Source organism: Calliphora vicina, chromosome 3 (assembly GCF_958450345.1).
Source record: "Calliphora vicina chromosome 3, idCalVici1.1, whole genome shotgun sequence".
Classification (NCBI taxonomy): domain Eukaryota; kingdom Metazoa; phylum Arthropoda; class Insecta; order Diptera; family Calliphoridae; genus Calliphora; species Calliphora vicina.
This window is the reverse complement of record NC_088782.1, coordinates 57,098,310-57,124,403: the sequence shown is the minus strand read 5'-3', so window position 1 is coordinate 57,124,403 and position 26,094 is coordinate 57,098,310. Positions and strand designations below refer to the sequence as shown.

Sequence of the window (26,094 nt, the reverse complement as noted above, 5' to 3'; positions counted from 1 at the left end):
AAGAAATAAAATAATTCAATCATATAGAAAATAAAAAATAATAATAAATAATAATAATATAAAGTGCATTTTGTAAATAATAATAAAAAAAAGTGTTCAAATATTAAACCACCTTTGGAAAAAATGCACATTAATACCTTCCAGTGCTATAAAATGTGTTAACGTGCTAAACGCTATCTCCTATACATTTACATATAAATTGCCAGTTTATAGGAAATTTGTTGAAAAATAATAATCATAAAAAAACATATGAAAGCAAAATATATAAAAAATTAAAGTAATTATCTATTATATTTTGCTAAACACAAAAAGTATTTTTTACTTTTTTTGTACGATTTTAAATCAAGTTTGAGGTATGAGTCCAAACGATAAATTAATAATGTGGTTTCAAATAGTCGCTGCACTGGCCATGATGTCCACGTTGACATTTGCCAGTAATTTAGCGGGTTATGAAGGGTAAGTTCAAATTCTGTCCTCTAAAATAATAAGTTTTTGTAGCCGACATCAAATAGTCATATAAATTAAAAGTATGGACGTTTTTGAATATTTATTTTATCCAGGTGTGATATTCTTTATTTAGTAACTAATATTATTTTTTAACATTTTAAGTTGTGTCGTTTTTTAATACATATGTATATGCTAATTATTACTCATAATTTATTTTTATTATTTTCGAAATCAATATTTAATGTATCGAAATTTTAGTGAACTTTACGTTTATTTTTCCTAAAAATAGCATGCACGTTGGGTTGAATCATGTGGTTCAACTCAACCACATGATTCAACCCAACGTGCATGCTATTTTTAGGAAAAATAAACGTAAAGTTCACTAAAATTTCGATACATTAAATATTGATTTCGAAAATAATAAAAATAAATTATGAGTAATAATTAGCATATACATATGTATTAAAAAACGACACAACTTAAAATGTTAAAAAATAATATTAGTTACTAAATAAAGAAGAAAAGTGGCGCTTAATTGATTTTTTAGAATTCATATTTATTTATTAAATATGGTACCGGGTAAAAGTAGACAAAATTCTACATCACTAGTAGCTAAAATCGTTATTCTAGGCAGTTTTTAAAAATCTACGATAACTAACAAATTTTTAACTGTTGCTACAACTACTGCTTCAAAAAAGTGTATGTAGCGGTAGCAATAGCATTTGTCTTTTTTCGTTTTCTTGTTTTTTTAAAACTACTGCTACCTTCAAAATATAAAACTCTTAACAGAGCAGTAGTAATAAAACATGAATTGTAAATGGAGTAGTAGCATAAAAATACAAATCATTGCTACTGCTCTATTACTACGTTTATACGTAGCCTATTCGCAAATAAAAATTATTTGCAATTAACTAACTCACTGTTTATATGTCACATTGGTTATGGAAAATTCTTGTTTTTATGAGATGCCGGATGGTAAAATTTAATTATTTGGTAGCTCTTTTATTGAATAAAATATGATACATTTTTTATTTTTTTAAATGTAAAAATTATAGAATCAAAATTCTTGTCCGTCTTGCTATCCAAGTAATTCAAAAACGCAATGAAATATTTAAAAAACGTCTTAATAAACTAAAAACTAAAAGCTTAAAATCTTATTTGCAAATAGTGTCGTTAATCAGGAATTGTTTTCGTGAGTTAGCTATTCGCAAATAAAAAATTAATTCACTGTTTATGCGGCATTTTTTTCTAATTGCAATATTTTTATTTGCGAATAAGCCGTGCGTATAAATGTAGTATATATCGAGTTTTAATTTTTAAGGTAGCAGTAAAGTAGCAGTTGATGCAGCAGTTAAGGTAGCAATAAAAGTAGTTAAAAAAGAAAATCTTCAGTCATAACACCAAAATTGACAGAATTAAACACTGTGTGTTGTTTTTGTTTTGAGAGAGTTTGAAAGAATTATTCGTTTTTATTCGTCTCAGATGTTCGTGTTGCTAACAGAAAGATCGTGTTTTCTGTGTGTATAACAAAACTTTTGTTTACAACACGACTAACTTACACAAATATAAATTCACAACAACAACACATAATATACTTTTTTGGCTGAAGATTTTTATTTTTGACTTATTTTATTGCTACCTCAACTGTTACTTAGCTGCTACTTCATCTGCTACTTAACTGCTACTTCTTCTACTACCTCAACTGCTACTTCTATTACTACTAAATTTTAAAAGTAGCAGAATTAATAAAAAACAAGTAAGAGTACTATATTCGGCCGTGCCGAATCTTAAATACCCTCCACCTAAATATGATGGTATAACAACTGAAATAATATAACAATCGTTAGAAAGACTAGTTTACGCAGTAGATATTTTATTTCAAATGTACAAAAAATTGTATCTAATTCAGGAATTTATAACTGAAATTCCTATTAGAACGTATGCAATTTAACAATTTATATACTTAATAATTAGTTAATACGTTTGGATCAACATTTTTCCCTTTTAACCTCAAGTGAAGAAACAGAGTATAAACAAGAGTGGACCTTATGTGGGAGCTATGCCGAATTATGCACCAATATTTAAAAAATCTTGTAGTACGATTCTTGGATACAAATTATTGATCGGTGTAAAATGTTGGTTGAGTGTAGATTTTTATGGATATTTGTGCACTGTAATGTGTTTTCCTGAAGTAGTTCTTATATGGAGGTTATGACCAATTATGGGCCTATCATCATAAAATTTGGTACATCGATTTTTGTATATATTGAATAAATTTGTTTTGAATTTCAACCTGATAACTATATTTGTAAGAAATTTATGAGGATTTTAGTGATTTTCGGGAGTGGACCTTATATGGGAGCTATGGTTAAATATGAACCGATATTCACAAAATCCAGAAGTATGATTACTGGATTCAAATTACTGGATCTGTGCGTAATTTCATTTTGATATCGATATGTTTTTAATACTTTTTAAGGTTAATATCTTTTTTCGGAAATGGGCCTTATAGGGGAGCTATGACCAATTATCGGCCAATCTGCATAAAATTTGGAACAGTGATATCTATATATATGAGTATAATTTGTGTGGAATTTTAGCATGATAAATGTATTTATAAGAGATTTATGAGTACTTAACTGATTTTTGGAAGTGGACCTTATATGGGAGCTATGGTCAAATATGGACCGATATTCACAAAATCCAGTAGTATGATTTCTAAACATAAACTATGGATGTGTGTGAAATTTTGTTTTGGTATTGATATTTTTTAGATATTTATGTAGGTTATTGTGTTTTTCGGAAGTGGTCCTTATATGGGAGCTATAACCAATTATCGGCCGATCTTCATAGAATTAGGTACAGCGATTTTGGTATATATGGGGATTATTCATGTGGAATTTCAACTTGATAGCGATATTTATAAGACATTTATGCTTATTTAAGGGATTTTCGGAAGTGTACTTTATATGGGGGCTATGGTCAAATATGGGCCGATCCACAAAAAATTTTGTAATATAATTTATTTTACCACGAAACTTATTTTTGCTGAATTTCATGTGGATATTCCTATTTTGTAGGCATTTATAGACCATAGAACCATATTTCGGGAAGAAATTTGTATGGGGGCTAGGAGAAATCATGGACCGATTCTTATAATTTTCACCAGAGTTACTCCTTTTATCATAAAAGTAACGAGTGCAAAATTTTATGATATTAGCTGCAATATATTTACAAAAAATGTCCAAAAATATGTGAAAATTATCAATTTTTTTTTGAGGTTGTCCCACATTTTCATTCATAACTTTGGTTCCACTGTACCGATTTCGCTGATTTTAAATACCAAACTGCTTAGGACAATAATAAACATTTTTCTTGCAACTCTACTAAGTTTGTTTGCGTATTTTGGACGTGAGCGTGTTTTACACAGACGGACAGACGGACAGACGGACAGACGGACAGACAGACGGACATGGCTCAATCGACTTAGAATTTCATAAGGATCAATAATATATATACTTTGTTGGGTCTCAGATGAATATTTCTCAATGTTACACACGGAATGACAAACTTATATATACCCTCATTCACCACTTACGGTGGTGGAGGGTATAATAATGACTGCTGAAAAAAACTTTTTCTTTTTTAAGGTAGCAATAGAAAATAAATTACTCTGCTACTTTTAATTTTTGCTTTTATTAGTACTACTACAACTACTGCTACCAAAATGTGAAGGTAGCAGTAGTAGTAGTAATTATTGACTCCGAGTTTTTATTAATTTTTTAACTAGACTACTTGTGTTTTTTCGTTGCTACTGCTACTTGTAGTCTAGTTTTTTAAACACTGATTCTAGGTTGCATACTTTTTCTGCAGTATACTGTCAAAATGGATAAAAATTTCGTATTTTTTTGTTTAAAACATTTAAAAGCTAACTTTTTATGATGGAACCATCAACTTCAGATATTTGATTATATGAATAAGAATCTTTTATTTAGATGTTTTTTGGGAAAGTATTTTTATTTTTCTAAATGTTCCAAATTTATGTTTGTTGTTGTTTGTTTTTAAACTATATATTAAAAAATGTACAACATTTAGGCTTTTATTATAACCAAAAAAATGTTGCTCATGTTTGCGTGTCTTTCTTTAAATTAAAATTTTATTAAAAGACTTGAGCTGCACTATGGCGGAAATGAAAAACTGGAAATAAATGAAAAAAAAAATGGAAATAAATCTGTAAATTCTAAACGTATTGTCCGATTTTAATAAAAATGCCCATGGCTATAGAGGAGGTGTAGCTGAGTTTAAATTTTGAATTTGGAGTTAAATCACTAATACGCGCCGGAGCCTCAAGGCCTCAAAGTGAGGTTACTCGGGATGAGAAAATTAGGAATCCCTCTAACTCAGAGAGTTCTTGACCTATGTTGAAAAATTGTGTCTAAATTACTATCTGATAGGACTATCTTTGGTGCAAATTTCGTCCCGATCGGAAGACATCAGTTATAACAAATTTTTCAATGGACTTGAAAATTTTTTCTTTTGTGAAAATTTTTATTATAAAATTTTTTATTTCAAATTTTTTCTATTTTTTTCCTTAACAAGGCATAATCTTTAAAAAAATACATATAGAAAAAATCAAACATTATTGTCTGAGTTAAGCGTCACTTTGGATGCGATTCAACCCACTGTACGACGCAGGATCAAAATATTCTGGAAATATATCTGGTATTTCTAACTGCTGATCCGATTGACATGCAATTTCATATAGGCAGAACAGAGGAGTAATTGAGTTAAAGTTTTGACAACAGGCTTCTCAGGATCGTCGCTGTGGGGCGTGCAACGTTTTTAAATGCTTGCAAATTATCTGATTCATTAAATTACACAGATTTTTATATATTCGTTAAGAATTAGGCCTATGAAAAACAAGCTTGTGTGTGCTATTTATCTAGGATATGAATTTGAAAATTTGAATTTCATAATTTTACTATATCCTGGTCAGGTTTTTTCAAAATATAAAAATAGACCAATTTCATTGAAATCATATAAAAATATTTTCAAAGTTATACTTTTTACGAGTCCAAAAGTTAACGATTTTAAATTTGAAAACTTTAAAAAAATAGAATTGTTGTATTTTTTGTTGTTCGAAAATCCATCTTCCTGGAAACATATGGATTCCGAGCCAAAAGAACCGCTCATATTTTGAGACCAATAACGAATCAATCTAATTTAGGTTACTCTGTTCCAAAGTGAAGCGTATCCCAGAGAGGGATCGAAACAAATATTTAGTAGTAGGACGGGTCACGGTGTGGATTATAAAGCGAGTGAGGCAAAACTTCCCAAACACTTAATTCTAAATAGTTTTTAACAGATTTCAGTAGCTCATCATAAATAGGACCAAATACAAGCATTACCTTAGCGCCATGGATATTTTGCTTTGGTGTCGATTCGGCTGGTTGGCCGGGCTTAACATACGATCTCTTACGCTTTGGGTTATTGTAATGGCCAGCCATCGCAAGAAAGATTCAATGCAAACATGATCTTCTCTTATAGCGTTCAAGCATCATTTCGGAAATGTAGAATCGTATTTCAAGGTCTCTCGGCTTCAATTCGTATGGTACCCAATTTCACTGCTTTTGGATGAGTCATTTTGAAATTACTGCTTGTTGAGTTTGACAATCTTCATAGAGTAATGCCTCCAAATCTTGGCCTTCAAACTTTTTTGGCTGGCCTGGCAATCTTTGTCTTCCACGTCAAAATCACCACTTCTGAACAACACAAACCATATCTAGCATGTTGAAACCGATGGAACACATTCACCATAAACTTTGGTGAGCAATCGATGTACCATAAACTTTGGAGAGCAATCGATGTACTTCAGCTGGTCTTTTTTTCAAATTAAAGAAGTAAAGCAAAACTTCCCGCACATAACGCTTTGTTGGTACAAAATTCGGCATTTTCGAAGCAAAAAAAAAAATGTGTGTTTACACTATAATATTCAATAACTAACTGGGAATAAATGACCCAATATTATAACGATATCTCAACAGAGATTGTTTATTACTGACAGGGGTGTCCCTAGGCCCTTTCGAATTTGATATTAAAATTTTGAATTTAGGCTATGTGTTTTAATATCCCAAAGCTGGGATTTCAAAACGCTCAACAATTTTAAATACTATGATATACAAATATTTACTCAAATAAGCGTAACCACTTTTTTGCATCACAAATTTGTTTGACGTTGTTTACTCTTACAAGTATTTTGTAAGATCAAACAGCATCAAATAAAATAAAACTCAATATTTGTTTTGAATTGTGCTAAGTAAATGGAGTTTTTTTAAATAATTAAAATATATTTTATTTAGCGGTTATGTCTTTTTCGTCAATGTATGTGTGCATTTTTGATTAAAAATCAATCTGATATTCTGTAATATTCAATTTTAAAGCTACCTTTTTTTGGACTTGTACAAAATATTGATTTAAGATTTTGTCGTAATGTGTTAGTTCGGTAAACATTTTGATATCAAATGTAAAGGTGAAAACAAATATACCAATAGGAAAAAGCTAATCCCGAAATTATCGAAAAAAAAACAAACGAAAAATCCCAGTTTTCGAATTTTTACCCATAAAGTCCACATTTAGTGCGGGACTTTTAAAATCATAATATTAATGATTTGTAATACATCATAGTATCTAAAACTGTTGCCCCTTTTGGAATCTCAGCCTTTTGAAAATGAAATTTAATTTTTAAATGCGTATAAGAAATAAATAGCTCACACAGCTATATAGGCCTAATTGAGGGCTTTAAGAACATATCAAAATCTTTGATTTTGCTAGATCCACAACAAATATGCAAGCGTTTAAAATGTTTGCATGTCTGAGGTGTCCTACTTTGAGGGGTCTTTTTGGTTCGCCGTCAAAAATTTGAACTCCAATAATCCTCTGTCAATCTGTTCGGCCAGTTAGAAATTACAGATTTATTTCCAAATAATAAACAGTCGAAAACCATTTTCGAAGTCGATTGGTTGAACTTAAAAATGTCTGAAATATCTGCACAAGCGAGTAATAACCACAACATCCATGTTATTAGTTCAAAAAACCATTAAAATCAAAGTTGACAGAGATGTCAAAGAAAAAGATGCAACCTTATAATTAAGTAGCACAAAATTAATACGAAAATAATTTTAAACAATTTATTTATTTATTTCTGTATTTCTTTTTTTTGTTGTGTTTAACAATTATGTAGATAATTTTTCAAAAGGCCACCACACAACACTTTTATTTAAACAAAACAAAATTACAACAAAGTAAATAATTAAGTAATGATGAATGGCAAGACTGAGAAACAAACATTAATAAAAGTGCAAATATTTTATGATTATTAAAATCTATTGGTAGGTAGACAGACAAATTTAAATGCATATCATAAACAGTGTTTAAAAAACTAGACTACAAGTAGCAGTAGCAACGAAAAAACGCAAGTAGTCTAGTTAAAAAATTAATAAAAACTCGGAGTCAATAATTACTACTACTACTGCTACCTTCACATTTTGGTAGCAGTAGTTGTAGTAGTACTAATAAAAGAAAAATTTAAAAGTAGCAGAGTAATTTATTTTCTATAGCTACCTTAAAAAAGAAAAAGTTTTGATGTACCGGTCATTAGTTTTTTATTAATTTTGCTACTTTTAAAATTTAGTAGTAATAGAAGTAGCAGTTGAGGTAGTAGAAGAAGTAACATTTAAGTAGCAGCTAAGTAGCAGTTGAGGTAGCAATAAAATAAGTCAAAAATAAAAATCTTCAGCCAAAAAAGTATATTATGTGTTGTTGTTGTGAATGTATATTTGTGTAAGTTGGTCGTGTTGTAAACAAAAGTTCGGCTTTTTTGTTATACACACAGAAAACACGATCTTTCTGTTAGCAACACGAACATCTGAGACGAATAAAATCGAATAATTCTTTCAAACTCTCTCAAAACAAAAACAACACACAGTGTTTAATTCTGTCAATTTTGGTGTTATGACTGAAGATTTTCTTTTTTGACTACTTTTATTGCTACCTTAACTGCTGCATCAACTGCTACTTTACTGCTACCTTAAAAATTAAAACTCGATATAGAGCAGTAGCAATGATTTGTATTTTTATGCTACTACTCCATTTACAATTCATGTTTTATTACTACTGCTCTGTTAAGAGTTTTATATTTTGAAGGTAGTTTTAAAAAAACAAGAAAACGAAAAAAGACAAATGCTACTGCTACCGCTACATACACTTTTTTGATGCAGTAGTTGTAGCAACAGTTAAAAATTTGTTAGTTATCGTAGCTTTTTAAACACTGATCATAAATACTCTAAAAGCTTTAGGTTAATTTAACTTAAGTTTGAAGAGTTTTGTAAATTTCAAGAGAAGAGAGATTTTTAAATGGTCAAGTTATTTGTGCAGCCAACAAGCTTATATTAACAAATGGAATCTCTTGTTGATCATATCAATTATATGTGTATAGGGCATCCTATAGAACTTTAGAACCAATTATGTATAATCTCCCTTATAATTAATTCTAACTTAGCCCTTTGTACAACAGTTTTTTACTTCTAAATGTAAAATAATTAAACATTATTCATAAATCAAATTTTGTCATTCAAATGCATGAATAAATTTACTTATTTTTAATTTGTCCGGCCAACCAAGCTTTTGCAAAAATGAACATTCACGATTTCATGATTAATTTAAATACAATTAATTATTTTACATGTAGTATGTAAAATGTATGAAAACAATGATTTACCTACCATCTTCGTTGTAAAAGTGACAATGATATTTTTTTTATTCAATTAACTGAGAGTAAGTTAGATACAGTTTTCTAAAAATAAAAACTTTAACATAATCGACTTACAACACCATTTCCAATTGAATTAAAAATGCGGGATTTATAATAACTTATATGGGCAATACCACGAGAATGACTACCACGACTGAAAACCCAAAATCCCTTCAAACTTTTTTCAAGATGATTTGAATAGGAGAAACACTAAAATATTACTATGTGTAAGTATTTAGAGTTTATTACAACATTTTATTGGCAAAAATAATAGTTTAAACTGACTATATTTAGTTTTTTAATTTAATTGGCATCTTTTAGGCTAAAATTGCGGTTAAAACTAAGCTCCCAATTAGCTTGTAGTATTAGATGAATTTGACTTTGATTGTTTATTTGCTATTATAAAATTGTTTATTGAAACCGAATGTATATTTTCTATTAATTTTCTTTAGATTTTATATACATATCGCACTGGTTCCTCTAAAGAGCGTAAACTCAAAATTTTAAAATGTTCAGAAGAAGCAAAAAACTTTTTTTTTTAAATACGTTACAATGAAACAACTGTACGGATACAACTGTATTTTTTGGCGAAAGAGTAGAGAGAAAATGATAGCAGATTTTTACAGTGGGTAGATATGACCACTGCACATCGATTTCTTGCAAAAAGTGAAAATTGAAAAATTTTGTGTTGACGCTCTTTAGAGGAACCAGTGCGATATATTTACAGAATATATATGGTTTTATTATGAGAGAAAAATCTGTCACGTACGGTATGTCACGTACGATATTAAATTTTATTTATTATAAGATCATCCAATGATTGTTTTTATTTAAATATGACAGATTGTAAAGGAAAAATATTTCGTTTAGTGTAAGAAATTAAAAGAGAACATAACGCCTCTCAAAAATTTTCGCATATTTCTACATGTACCTCAAAATGACTTCCGTTTTATGTCACGTACGATATAGATATACCCTTATTTCGCACTATATTTTGGACAACAATGTTTCGAAAGTACTTATTAATTTTTTAAAATATAGTACCCTCTGAATGAAAGATAATGACCAAATTATTTTTAAGATACTCTTATTTTTGCAAAATCTATTAAACTCTATAGGCGACAAATGTCACGTACGATGATATGAAATTGCCCATATGTCATTTTGAAGGGTACATATCTGTCATTTATTCTCACTTAGTTATTGAACATTATAGTGAAAGCAACAACATTTTTTTTACTTCCAAAAAATTTCGAATTTTGTGGCGCTACGTACTAAGTCCCCAATGAACAAAGTCCCCAAACCGCAAATGAATTAAGGCTCCAAAATTTTATATAGAAAAAACCAACAACGAAATTTAGGGACTTAGTACATTTTTTGGCGATTTACTTTATTTCTAAAATTGGGGATTTAATTCATAATGAAATTAATCTGGGGTGTATCAAAAATTGGCTTCGCTGAGAGAAGTTGTTTTGCATTGTCGGCCATCGGCCGGGTGCAAAGGTTTTCTCCTCTGGGGTGTATCAAAAACCGGATTCGCTCAGAAAATTTTTTTTGCATTGAGCATTCTGGGCGAAGCCGGTTTTTGATACACCCCAAAGGAGAAAACCTCTACAAAAAGTTATTAGTATACGAAGACGGGTTCTTTTCATTTTGGTTGGGGGTTTAGTTCCTTTGGTTGGGGATTTATTTCATTTAGAACTTTTGGGTTTTAACTTATAATGAATTAAGCCCCCAATTTTGGGATTTTAATTCATTTGTGGTTTGGGGACTTTGTTCGTAGCGCCGAATTTTGTAACAACAAAGCGTCATATGCGGGATGTTTTGCTTTACTTCTTTAATTTGAAAAAAATGTGCCGCTGAAGAACACCGACTGCTCACCAAAGCTTATGGTGAATATGTTTCATCGGTTTCAACGTGCGGGAGATGGTTTGTGCGGTTCAGAAGTGGTGGTTTTTACACGGAAGACAAATATCGGCCAGACCTGTCAAATAAGTTGGAAGACCAAGAATTGGAGGCACTACTTCATGAAGATTGTTGTCAAACTCAACAAGAGCTTGCCAAATCGTTGAAAGCTGCACAATCAGCAAATTTAAAAACGTTTGCAAGCAGCAGGATTCATCCAAATGCAGGGAAATTGGGTACCATACGAATTTAAGCCGAGAGACCTTGAAAGAAATGCTGCTTGAAAATCATTTTTGCAATGATTGAAAAGTGGATCCATAACGATAGCCCGATGTGTAAGAAATCGTATGTGAAGCCCGACCAACCAGCCGAATCGGTAATGCTAATTATTTGGAGGGACCAAATGGGTCCTATCCGTCACAGAGAACCTTTACCGAATGCGGCAAGATATGAAACCGTAATATAATGACAACATTAGGCCACATATTGCAATAAATATTAAAAACTATTTAGAAAGAAGTGGTTGGGAAGTTTGGCTTGACCCGCCTTATAGTCCAGACGGTGCCCCATCCTACTACTATTTGCTTCGATCGATGCAGAACGCCCTCTCTCTAGGATACGCTTCACTTTGGAACAGAGTATCCGATATTGGCTTGATTCGTTCTTGGTCTCAAAAGATGAGCAGTTATTTTGACTCGGAATCTATATGTAGCCAGAATGAAGGGAAAAGGTTATAGCTAACAATGGTCAATATTTTGAATAAATTATATAATGTACAAATGTTTTTAAAAAAAGCTAAACATTTGAAAAATCCCGCATTATTATGTCGTACATCAAATATATTCGGCTGTGGCGAATCATATATACCCTTCATTAAACTTTAAAATACAAAATATAAAAAAAAAAAATTAAAAATTTTTTAAAATTTAAAAAAAAAAAAATTAAAATTTTTTTGGAAATTGTTTTAATTTATTTGTGAAAAAAAATGTATGACAAAAAATATTTTTGAAAATTTAAAATAAAATATTCCAAATATTTTTTGAAATTGTTTTTATTTAAATTTTTTTAACTTATTTGTGAAAAAAATGTATGACAAAAATTTTTTTTTTAACAAAAAATTCGGTTTAAAAAATATTTTTCCCAATTTTCACCCATTGAAGGTCCAAATTACAATAGCCTTATATATATCGAAATATCTATCATTAGATATTGATATTGTCTATATTAATGACTTAGTAGTCCAGATATAGATAAAAAATAGGCCAAAAATGGAGGTTGTCCCTTATATCTCATTCATTTGTGGGCCGATTTTCTCGATTTTAAATAGCAACCCAGTCGGAAGAATTCCCAATATATTGATGTAACAATCATGTTTGTAAGTTATTTAGGGGCTACGGAAAGTTGATTTCAACATACAGACGGACATGCTATATCTGTGTGGGGCCGTAAATGAAAAATGTAGAAATTACAAACAGAATGACAAACTTATATATACCCTGGCCACTCATGGTGAAGGGTATAATAATCTGAAATACAATTAGAAAATTCTGAACTACAATTAGAAATTTCTGAAATTTAATTGAAAATTTCTGAAATATAATTAGGAATGGTGTGGATACATATTTCAATGAAATTAAACAAACATTTTTATTTACCATAAAAGTTGTTTTAATTAATTCGAAATTCAAAACCCTAGCAGTGGGCGTAAACTCAACAATCACTCTTTGATTTGTCAACCGGTTTTCAACCGATTCTAATTAGAATTACAATAAAATCATAACAAACAATTCGAAAAGATCTTCCTTCCGCCTTTCTACATTGCAAAAATGTACAAAAAAAAAAACAATCTATCTATTAATGTATTTATTTTAACTATTTAACAAAATGTTAATAAAAAAATGATTATTGTATAAGTTGCCGAAGGTAAGGTCAGGGAATATTTAATGGTTTTTAATAACAATAGACGATGAAGATGTCGTTTTGACGCTCGTTTTTTTTCTTAGATTTTTTTCTGTTTCTGTTCGAAATAAAAAACAAATAAAGTTGATGATAATGTTGCTTAAATACCAAAAATAAAATAAATAATTAATTTATTCGTTATACACCGACAAATTAGCATAACAATGACTACGCTACACTGCTGTATACAACACACTACTGAAATTAACCGGTGTTAACAGCTCATGATAATGAGAAACATTATGATGATAATGATGATGTGATGATCTTTATAATCAATTGAGAAGTTTGTCTGTCGGGTTATGTGATTTACTCACGTGATGATTTGTTGTTTATTAGATGTAAACCACTATTTTCTACCTTTAAACAATTTTCTGTGTTTTGTTTTAAAATGTTTTAATATTTTGTGCATGTTTTTTAATTTATAACTTTTGTTAAATTAAAATAAATTTTCATAATTTAATAATTCGTCCGACTTTGAATACAGATGCCAATGTTTTTATTAAGACATGTTTCATTTTGTTGGGTCTCAACAGTGGCTGATAAAAGTGAATGAATGGATGTATTAATTAGTTTTTATTATTTTGTGTAATTAAGTTGTGTAAACAGAAATTTATATTAAAACTAGTAAGAAAGTACAGTCAGTCAAGTCCGATAATAAAAATATTAAGGACGGGACCAAACATAGAATAGGTCATCTAAACATAGCGTAAATTACAACACCAAAAAAAAATTACAAGGTCAATTTTTGACAATTGTATGATAATGAAGTGGAATTGCCTAGAGCTAAAAAATTGTAATTAATGAATACTTCCTATCCAAATTTGCTTTAAAATAAAATTCTTAATAAATGCGAAATTAACCCTAGGCTCTCTTTTGTGGTGTCTTATTTCTGACTATCTGGTTGAATTTTCCGTTTTGGTGTATTCAGGGACTTATAGTAAAATTTCACGGATAATATTTTTGTGGAACATTTTAACACCTTAAATCCCTGTTGTAATGGTGTTTTTTGCTCATTTTTAAAAGAAAGACAAAAAAGACCCATGCCTTGAGGATTTAGAGGGTTAACATATTCTACAAAAATATTCTCCGTAATATTTTACATAACTTTGCTGAATACATTTTATACCTAAAATGTAAGGATCACATGGTTTCTTATGCCGATTAACAATAAGAATGTGCCAGAGTTGGGAAACTTTAACTACCCCTCAAATGAAATTCAGATGTAAAATGTCAAAACGCCAATACACGTGTCTTTCTTTGTAGTCTCCTCTATCAAAGTTTATTGGTCGGACCTTGTAATTTAGGAAAAAATTTGATTTTGTTGTATAGTGTTATCAAGCAATACTTTCAGTTATCCCATTACATTGTTTCGAATGAAATTATTTTTGGATATTGGCCCTTTATCGGAGCTCAGGAGCTTATCTGTAGAAAATTGTGTCATTATTATACATTTTAAGAGATTTATTCGCTTTTAAATATCTCCTCCAAAAATTCCTCCTCTATCATCAAGTTTAAAACTTCGTCCAGTATAAGGTGGAATCCAAACTACACCAAAAATAGAATCTGTTGAAACCGACCAAATTTCAAAAATTCTGCTATGCTAATTCGTAATTGAATTGATTGAAAAATTAATGTAAGCTAAATAAAAAATTGTATAAATCCAATTTTTAATGGAATTGAATTTAGACAAAATTTTTATTAGAAATTGTTTCTATAGAAAATAAATAAAAAATTCTTTCAAATCATTGGATGTAAGCGTGAATACAATTACAAGTAATTGTAATTGCATAAATCCAATTACAATTACAAGGTAATGGTAATTTACCTGTAATATATTACACAATGTAATCATTACCTCCCAAGCCTGGTAGTAACATTTAAAAATATCAACCGTTTTTAAATATTTAATCTCTGTAATAATATAGATGTAATAGTTCTTGTGGATTAATCAAAGTTACTTTTCGAATATAGTCATTTCAATTGGTTGACTAAATTCTACCGTCAGGTCATCATTCTGGCATATATTTCCGTCCTTGGTCAACCGTTATCACAGCTTCCTTTCAAGGTTTCAGATTGGGAACGTGTTTCTTGATCCACTGTGCTGAATCGTTTCCCTTACAGTTAAAAACAAGCCAGCCAGGTTTAAAAGAGCAGCCTGCAAATTATGGTTTTATAGAGCCCTTTTTCAACTCAACAATTTTGTCCAGGACCATATTGTCCTTCGGAAATCTGATGAGATTACTCCCAGCAATTTGAGCCACATCGTTGTTTATAAGTATAACAACATTAACTGTTAAAGCTGCTTCATTAACATAGTTGCTAAAAGCTCTAGAAATAGAACATTCTAGTTTTGTCCTTTAGATAGATAATTCATGACACTACTAAAAGTCAGTCTGTTTATCATAGGCGCTCTTAAAATTAACATCAACTGTATTGCCACACTTTAAAAAGAGTGACAATTTAAATTGTCCTGTTAATTTAAATAAAGAGTTGTTAAAATTTTTATACCACTGATCGCTTTTAAATGCAATTAAAATAATACGGTTTATTTAAATGAATTACACCACCGTTTTTAAAAGGTAAAAACGTAACAATACATATGTACATGCCAAAGCTCCATTTTATCTCGACAGCATACAAGGGAGGGCAAATGTGTTTCTCTGTAATCGTAGAGTAGAAGAAAAAAGTCAACATCCTAAAATCACTTCAACGCCCTTACAAAAATGTTTATCTGATAATTTCTACACTCAAAAATCAATTAAATTCAGCTAGAATCAATCCATAATTAGCCCATTCTTCTCCCACCCATCTAGAGGGAAGAGAATTGAAACAGAAGCGTTAACCTAATTGGTTACACGTAGATATGGGCCGATTTTAGATTTTATATTATCTGAAAGGGGTCTGTCAATTTAACATGGTTAACTATGATTATTGATTGTCCAAAAAAACAGTTTCTGGTTTAACGAAAAACCCGGTTTTGATTATTGTATTTTAAACAAACCGGTTATACGGTTTCGGGTTTTGTCTTCAAAAAACCGGTTAACCGGTTTATATTAAATTTTGATTTAACAACAAATAAAATATGATTTGCCAAAAAAATGATTTTGTGACGTCTTTTCAAATCATATTAACAGTAAACTGCATGGCAACAACAAAGAAAAACACAAGAAAATACATCCAATTACAAAATTTAACGTTGATTAATCAAATTGAATAATTTTTTTATTCAAACTGATTAATTATTTTATTAAATGAATTTATGGGTTGCTATTTTCCATAAGTCAACTTTTAACTAATTATTTTATCAACTTATCAACAAAATTTTTAATCAATAAATTTTTTATTTAATAGAAATAAAATTGTTGGCAATTTTAGAGCTACAGTTTTTTCTGTGTATGAAAAAGGTCTCCTTAAATTTATTTTTATTTGTGGACGATAATAGGAAATGTGTTAAGAATTGTGTACTAAATCTTCGGAAATTTAACATTTTTGAATTCTTAAGACTCTTTATGCAATTATTTTATATCTTTTACGAAATATTGTCAAATGCTATAATTTTCTATAAAATAAATCAATATTTTTAAAAATGGTGTCAAAGTTTTTCATAAATATGTTTGAATGAACTTTAGAAAATATATTTAATTAAAACCGGTTAACTGTCTTACAAAAACCGGTTTGTTAAAAAACCGAAACCGGTGGAGTTTAAAAAGATGAAAAAACCGGTAGACCGGTTTTCAGTTTTGGATACTCTAATTAACAAATTGGAAAACAGATTTTAAAACATTTGGACGAGTTATGTGAAATATTCTCTATTCAAAACTCAGGTAACTAAACGGTGTCTAACTTTATTTTCTTACTTTTTTAATATTTCATCACATTCTGGCTAAAATCTATTTTTTTAAACAAATAAGGCCAAATAACTATTAAATAAGATTCGAAATTCTATTCACACAGATAAAACAGATTTGTGATAGCAACCGAATTTGTTGCCAATCGAATGATTCGGTTGCATATATAGAATTTTTCGGTTAAAGCAACGAAAAGTTTGTTACCCCTTTTAAAAATTTTTGGCCACAAGTACAAAATTCGGGCAATAAGGTAGAATCATTTGATTGGCAACAAATTCGGTTGCTATCATGAATCTGTTTTCTCTGTGCACCTGTTTTATTTGTCACTGTCCAGCTGGTAATTAAATATTAATCTATACTAAAATACCGCAATTTGTTTTGGGGAATGTTTATAGCGTGCATTGATTAATGATTCCAAAGTGTTACAAAGATTTATAATTGAATTTAAATTAACCTGGGATATTAACTAAAAAAAAACAAATTTTTCAAATTAAATAAAAATAAAATTTGAAATAAAATATATTAAAACTTGATTCCACGCATTAAATCTCGTTTAAAAATAACTTGTTAATTTTATCTAATAATAGAATTTTAAATATTGGAATATTTATATAGATATGGTTTTATTAATATTAATAAAATATAACCTAGAGTAAATTAAGCAATAATTAAAACACTATTTCCGAATTATAAAATTTCCTTTATTTAAAAGCAGTTAAACTGGTGATTTTAAAATCTAAATTTAAATAGTTTTAATTGGTTTGATTCTTAAGTGGAATTTTTAATTTTATTAAAACAACTCTTTTCTTTTAGCTACAACAAATATACAGTATTCCATGACAATGACAAGGCCTTTGAATACATGGTGGAGTTACAAACCCAAGATGTTGATTTGGATTTTTGGCTGTTGTCTCGTAACATGTCCATAGTTTCTGTCAGTCCTGTAATGCAGCCTATTTTCGAGAAACGTTTAGCTGAATTGGGTGTTACATATCAGGCCAAACCTTTAATGGAAGAAATGCTGAAATTTAATGAAACTTTGAGTAGCGATGCATCTTCCGATTGTGAGGGTTCGGAGTGTGAGCATAGCAGAACCAGGAGACAAGCTAGAGGTTTCTTTAATCATTTCCCCAGATACAGTGAGGTAATGTTAGCTAACTCAGCATAATGAATTGGAATTAACTGTTTTTTTTTGTATAGATTTTAAATTATATGAATGCTTTGGCTGCTCGCTATCCTCAATATTGTCGTTATGAGTCCTTGGGTCGTTCAAATGAGGGCCGCCATTTGGCTGCTTTGTCGATTTCTCTTAACAGCCGTTCCCGTCCACGTCGTGTTGCTTACATCCAGTCTGGTACCCATGGCCGTGAATGGATTACACCTTTGGCCACTTTATATTTTGCTAATGAATTGCTGACCAATATTAGAGCTTTCCAACGTGTCTTGAATGATGTAGAAATCTATGTGCTGCCTTTAGTTAATCCTGATGGTTATGAGTACACATTTACCACGGTAAGTTATTTATTTATCATATTTCAGTTGTTATTTATTAGTAATATAGAGTCAAGGATTAGGGAGGCTATCCTGGTTTAAATAGAATTGCAGTAGACACCCAATAATCCTACAGATACCCCACCGTACTGTATCCAGTTAATAATATTAACTGAAAACGCATTCGTCTACTACATTCGTCATTGAGTCTCTATACCTCCACCTGAGGATATATTTAACATGAGTTCAGATTACCCGAACGGTTTGTGGTATTCTAGAAGACTTGCAGTTCACAGCAAGTCGTTCAAGTTACTTTCAGCAAGCAATAAACACGTGTTTCTACATAATTGCTGCAAGTAACATCTGCAAGCCGTGACTTCTTGAAGTCTACACGACAAAAACTTCTGGAAGTCACTTCTGGAAGAAACTTCCACAAGAAAACTTGGTAGTGGACACACGGCTCAATTATCATAGTTTTGTTTAATATCTCAGGAAAATCTGTACTATTTTTAGAACTATTTTTAGCGAATTCGTAGAGTCTACACAGGGTATAATTTTCTGTTCTCCTGAACGATTTAAACTAGGTGTTTTAAATAGATCTCCTATGCTTTATAAATTGATTTTTTTTTATAATTTCTTTAGAATATTTGATATGTAAAGGTTATGGAGTATTTATAATATTTAAAGCTAAGTGCCTGGAGCATAGAGAAATACACATAGAGCGGAAACTAGAAAAAAAACCTCAACTCAAAAAAAGTGTTGTTTTTGTTTTCCCATATATTTTTTTACTAATAAATTCTCACCACATAGGTTTTTGGCAACTGAGTTAGGTCTTTGACAGGAGAGCTTCTATTCTATATGTCTAGATGAGTTCATTTCCACAATTTTTTTTTCAAATCCATTAATTTCACAATATTGTAAACAATATCGTAAAATATTCTTGTTAAATTTCTGAAGAAAATAATTTTTTTTTTGGAAATAATTCTTACATTTCTAAACGGCTGGTCCGATCGGGATAAAATTTGACTTGGGAGTATACAAGGAGTATTTGAGTTTAAGTTATTAAGGTAAGGGTACCTTCGATATGTACATTTTTGAAACACGTGTCATTTTTTGTTTCCCATCCGATTTCAAAGATTTTTATATTTTTGGAATGCGGTCGGCTAGGTATTTATCTCTTATAATTTTCGAGTTATAGGCATTTCAAAATTTAAATTTTAAAATTTTGTCATAACTTAGTCAGCTTTTTTAAAAATATAGGGCATAATTTTGGACCGAATGGACTTAAATTTTCTTTGTTAGTTAGACAACTAAATTATCAATTATACACAAAATATTTCAGATAAATATCTGTTATGGATTCAAAAATAAACTATTTTCAATATAAAAATTAAAAAATAGTAAGTTTTTTTCAGTTTTTTATTATTAAAAAACAACTTTCTTTAAGAATATTTAATAATTTTGTGCTTTTCTGTAAGATATCCTTACGGAGAAAATTCTTGTATAAAGAAAATGTCGTATTTTAGAATATGTCGCCCCTACACCCTTCGGAATTTGACATATTTTTTTTTTTTTAGCAAAATTTCAATTTTGTACCACATGTTCTAAAATCCCAAAGCTGGGATCAGAAATCGGAAAGCAGCTTTGGAAACCTTGATGTGTTTCTTATTTATCTGCAAAGTATTTTTCCAGCCCAGAAGGAAATGTGGACCCCATGGACAAAATACCATTTTTGGGATTTTTGCTCCAATTTTTAGGAATTGCGGGATTTTTTTACATTTCGTTTTTTAGAATGACAAATTTGAAAAACTTTGAAAATTTCATTGAGTTTTGTTAATAAATTAAGATTTTATTACATATTTATTGAGTTTCAAAAACTAAAATTTTTATCAAAATTTGAATAGGATTGCAAATATTAGGAATAATTTGATCCACATGTATTTCGAAAAGAGTTATATAGATAAGTTAATTCTTGGTCTTACAAAAAAATTTCAAGTCAATAACTCAATCAGATTCAAAAATATGCTACTTTAAAATTCCGTGCTTTTTCATACTAAACAATTTTTGTAAATTTTCATAATACTATTTTATACAACAACAAGTCTTTGGTTCTGACTTAGTTACATTTTATACTAAACCAAACCAATATAAATATTGCTGTTTGCGTACAGCTTGTATTTATAGTAAAGCAGTAAACGAAATTTTCAATAAACCTAACATATTAATGCGCATGTCCAAAATATAGTCAGTCGACTTTTGGTTGACGAAGCAATACTTAAGCACATACAAAACAGTTGATGTTGATTTAAATTCATTTTTGCTCAGGCATGCGCAGTAAAAGAAATGCAAGTTTGTGTATCTGCAGAAATTTTACGCTTGTGCATCAGCTATTTATACTAAAACTTTAAACCGAAGCGTATGGGAATTTTTGTACTGAACTAAATTTTCAATAAATGTTTACGTTGACAAAGCAAGTATAAAACAGTCAATGTTGAAATAAAAATTCATTTTTGCTCTGACATGCGCAGTAGTGACTAAAATTCTATTATGGAAAAGAAACGCAAATATGTGCATCAGCTATTTATATAAAACTTTAAACCGAAGCGCATGGGAAGTTTTTGTACTAAAGTGATGAACGAAAATGTTTGTTTGTTCTCTCGATCCCTTCTCAACTTTGACTGAAATCAACAGTTATCGCAGATACTAGAACTGAAAAGCAATTTAGTCACAGGAATTATAACTTTTGTTCAGATGTCGCACAGTTGGGGATCTGAGAAAAAATGTGGAAATAAATCAGTAACTTCTAAACCGAAAGACCGATTTTAATAAAAAATTCCATGGCTATAGAACTTATGTTTTGAATTTGGACTTATAACACCAAGGGGGCGCTGAGCCACAATGACGCAAAGTGGGGCACCTCGGGTATATCAAAAAATAAAAATTTGGACAATTTTTAGTTTGCGATCCGATTTAAAAGATTTTTATATATATGGAATCTACTAGACGAGATCTACAAAAAACATTGCCTTAGCCATATATATGTCTTATAGTTTACGACTTATTCGCATTTCAAATGTAAAATTTTATGATTTTTACCTACCTTGATCTGCTTTTTTGCTAATAACGGATCCAATTCTTACCCGATTTTCTTGAATTATCCTTTTTATACCCTTCACCTTCGTGAGAAGTGTATATATATGTTTGTAATTTCTACATTTTTCATTTCCGACCCTATAAAGTATATATATTCTGGATCCTTATAGATAGCGGAGTCGATTAAGCCATGTCCTTCTGTCTGTCTGCCTGTCTGTTGAAATCAATTTTCTGAAGACCCTTATTATCTTCGGGATACAAATCTTCAATAATTCTGTCAGACATGCTTTCGAGAAGTTTGCTCTTTAAAATCAGCAAAATCGGTCTACAAATGGCTGAGATATGAGGAAAAAACCAGGACAACCTCGATTTTTGACCTATTTTTGACCTACATATATCTGGATTACTAAGTCATTAATATAGACAATATGGATATCTAATGATAGATATTTCAAAGACCTTTGCAACGACGCATATAAGACCATAGTAAGTTGGACCTACAATGGGTCAATATCGGAAAAAATATTTTTTAACCCGAATTTTTTTTCACCAAAAAAAAAATTTAAAAAACAAAAAATTTTTTTTTAAAATTTAAAAAAAAAAAATTTTTTAAAAAATTTAAAAAAAAAAACAACTCGAAATTTTTTTTCCAAAAAATTAAAATAACTGAAAAAAAAATTTTGTTTACCTAAAAATATTTAAATTTTTTATTTTGAAGTATAATTTGGTGAAGGGTATATATGATTCGGCACAGCCGAATATAGCTCTCTTACTTGTTTTTGGCTACCTTAGTTCAATATGTTTAGGAACTTTTTAATAGAACCAATCTCATTTTTTTATTTTCCCCAGACCTTCTCCAATTATTCATGAAAATATTAACACTGTGACAATAACTTCCAAAGTATATAACAATAATTTTTTGTTGAAATGTTTCATGTGGATTTCACATAAAAAGTTTCAGTCAATCTATATAGATACTAGAGTGTCCCTTAGAATTAAATTTTTTGAAATGTTGAAGCGGTCCCCGCTGAAAACTTTCGTAATGATCTAAAAAACCACAAAAAAAATTTTAGCTTGTTCTAAGAAGGGCAACCCGTGCCGATTTAGTTTTGAGGTGCATTTACAATGGGAAAAAATGATTTTTTTTCAGTTTTTTTTTTTTAAATTTTGCCATTAAGTAATTACTTTTGCGATTTAATTTAAAAGAATCGAAATGTGTACGTAATTGTCGTTCTAATGAGATATAAAAAACAAAAATTGGTTGAAAAATGTTAAAGTTATTAAAAAATCGCCAGGCCATTAACGTATCTCAGGCCACTAGAACAAGAAATGTAGGAACAAAATGAACATATTTGAAACAAAAGTTTGAAAAATATTAAAACAAAGGTTTATTCTTACTTAAAATATATCCATGTTTACATATATCTTTATCTAGTTTTTATCTTCATAGGATACAGTTAACCTATTCGTAGGTACAACCAAAAAAAAATATTTTTTTAACGGCAGTTTCAAAACTCCAGTTTCAATTTTTTAAATATTTTGTTAAACAAATTTCATTTTTTTTTTCAATTTTTTGATCATCACATGGGGATTTATTTACAATATAATAGGGAATAAAAATATGAAAAAAGTATGTCAATACCTCTTATAGTTTTTCCGTACCTGCGATATAAATTTTGCGATTTTCGAGAAAAACTAATTTTTTGGCCATATTTTGGCGAATGTGCCGAATTTTCATACTGTTATGAATTTTAAGTAAAAGCTATTCAGTATATTGTAGCCCAGGTAATTATAAATATAGTTTGAATGTTTTCCTAAAATCGGAAAACGTTAACCCTTAAATCGTGAAGGTCAAAGGTCAAATTTTTCAATATTTGGAATTTTTAATGGAAAGATAGCGAAATATTATATATTTTTGGGCCGATTTTGATGAAACTTAAGAAAAATATAAAATGAAATCTTGTATTTACAATAACAGCACAAAAATGGAAATTAACCCTTAAGAGCACTTGAGGTCAAAATGACTGTGTTTTTCGTGATTTTAAAAGTTCAGGGTCATTTGGACCCCAAGCGCTATTAACGGTTAATTTCAATTTTTGTGCTGTTATTGTAAATACTAGACCTGACCTGCTGCTCCTCCTGATAACTCCTCATCTGCTCAATCCCACATTTTTTAAGACTTCAAATCAACATTTGATATCTTTAGTTCCTCTGTATTGATACATTTAAAATTAGGACCTGTAGCTAAAAAGATATTTATTTAGCAATTGTTTAATTTTCAGGACATTTTATTATATAAAAGTATTTAAAGAAATTACTTATCTTATGAATGATTAACTCTATTCCAGGATCGTTTTTGGCGTAAAAATAGACATCATTATCCTGGTCGTTCTTGTGCTGGTGTTGATATCAATCGTAACTTTGCCAACAATTGGAATTATCGTGGTGCCAGTCAAAATGTAATTATATCTAAACAAATAGCTTTAAAATTCAACCAATATATCTAAAACTTTAAACTCCTTCTTCCCATGTAGCTTTGCTCTGAAGTCTTCTCGGGCACTTCACCTGCCTCGGAACCCGAAACCTCAGCCATTGTTCGTTATCTTGAATACAATCGTAATCGCATAAAGTTGAGTTTGGATGTTCATTCGTTTGGAAAATTCATTTTCTATCCATATGGTTATTCAAGGTAAGTTGCTATAAAATTCCAATTAATTTTTTTTTTTTTTTTATTTCGTCCTTACAAAACAAAAAAGGAAATATACAAATTAATATTGTTTCTTTTTGCAATTTCCATTTACAGAAATGCTCATGCTCCCACACGTACCTTCTTGAATTCCGTTGCCACACGTGCTGCCAATCAAATTGCCAAATACCGTGGCACCCACTACACGGTTGGTACATCGGCCAGCATTTTGTATGAAGCTTCCGGTGGTCTTGATGATTTTGCTTATGGTAATTTGGGCATACCCATGTCCTTTACTCTGGAATTGCCTGGTGATAATTTCCAAGTTGCCACTTCGGATATTGTGCATGTTTGCAAGGAGACATTTGCTGGTTTTGTCGAATTTATTAGACATGTTAGTTTATATTAAATTGCACCTGAACAAATCCATAAACTAAAAACTATTTTTTCATAGAAATACTTATTTGTATGCAGAAATGTGTTTTTTTTTTAGACATTTTGTATGTTTTAAGTTTCATTTTTATCTTTTCCTTTTAAATTTTAGTAGCATTTTTTTTATATACTACAATACGAGTGTATAAATATTATCTTTTTTATTTCAATTAAGTTTTGTAATTGAATTTTGCCTATAGTTTGTAATTTAACTGTTAATTAATTGTAATTAAATAAATAAAAACTCTTAATTTTTAAAATGATTTAGTTTTTATTTTATGACTTATTCAGAGGATGGAATTTAAGCGATTAAATTGGTTAGATAAACAGCTACTACTCCATGCTAGTCGCTGTACGCACAGTTGTATTGAAGAGTCAATAGCTGTAATGAAAATGTAAGTAAAATCGGCTTTCGTAGTTTCATTTGTACTCGTTTCAAGGTAAAAAAATGCAAACCCCAAAATCGTAGCTGATCAGCTTCGCTAAATATAGCGAAAATAATTTTTTGTTGCAGGCACACATAATACTACAATCAGCTTTCCGCAGGATCACGAAACATGGATCTAGTGTTATATAGATCCCAGTATAGTAGGGATTTCTGCAGATGTTTGTAACGCCCAAAAATATTAGTCTACCGCCCACCTTAAAGTATACCGATAGACTTAGAATCACTTTCTGAGTCGATTAAACGATGTCCGTCCGTCCGTCTGGTTGACCATGTAAACCTTGTACGCAAAGTACAGGTGGCAATGTTTAAGATATTTCGATAAAATTTGGTACATGCAATTTTTTCGGCCCAAGGACGAAGCCTATTAAAACTGGCTGAAATCGGTCCTTTATTTCATAAATATCCTCATAAATATTTAATTCAAAACGTATCTACACAAATTTTGCTCCAAATAAGTTTTATACAGTAGTTTTGACTTACCTGCATTTCACTTAAGAGCATTTTGCATATAAGTGCACAAAACTTGTGTTTTGTATATTTATTTATCAAACTCCATACAAATTCGTTAATTTATGTGCATTGTTCATACCTGCACATTTAAGATAAGTGCATAATACTTTTGGAAGCTATAACTGGTTTTCATGAAAAAAATTTCATTTAGCTGCTTAATATAAAATTAAATCAAAACAAAATAAGAAAAATACGATTTTGAATAAAAAATTGTATTGTAAACTTCTTAATAATTTTAAAAGTAGCTAAAATACCAAATTTGTCGTTATTTTTAAAGGGAAACATCACAAAACTTCATGTAACTGCAGTTAACTTCATGTAACTGCAGTCCGTTAACTGTTTTTTTGAGCAGTAAACTTAAATGCACTTACCAGCATCAATGAGCAGGTAAGTTAACTGATGTTAACTGCACTTTCAACTTACCTGCACAAAATATCGTGCAAAGCTGGTTGTGCAGGTAAGT

General features: G+C 29.9%; 1 protein-coding gene across 1 annotated transcript; it reads left to right on the top strand.

Annotated features, from left to right (window-relative positions):
• The first annotated feature begins 379 nt into the window (after positions 1-379).
• On the top strand, positions 380-24,650 carry LOC135955476 (carboxypeptidase B). Its single transcript, XM_065505825.1, has 6 exons — positions 380-456; positions 17,785-18,115; positions 18,172-18,483; positions 23,904-24,014; positions 24,090-24,244; positions 24,359-24,650. The coding sequence occupies exons 1-6, from the start codon at positions 380-382 to the stop codon at positions 24,648-24,650; spliced, it is 1,278 nt and encodes a 425-aa protein (XP_065361897.1).
• The last annotated feature ends 1,444 nt before the right edge of the window (positions 24,651-26,094 follow it).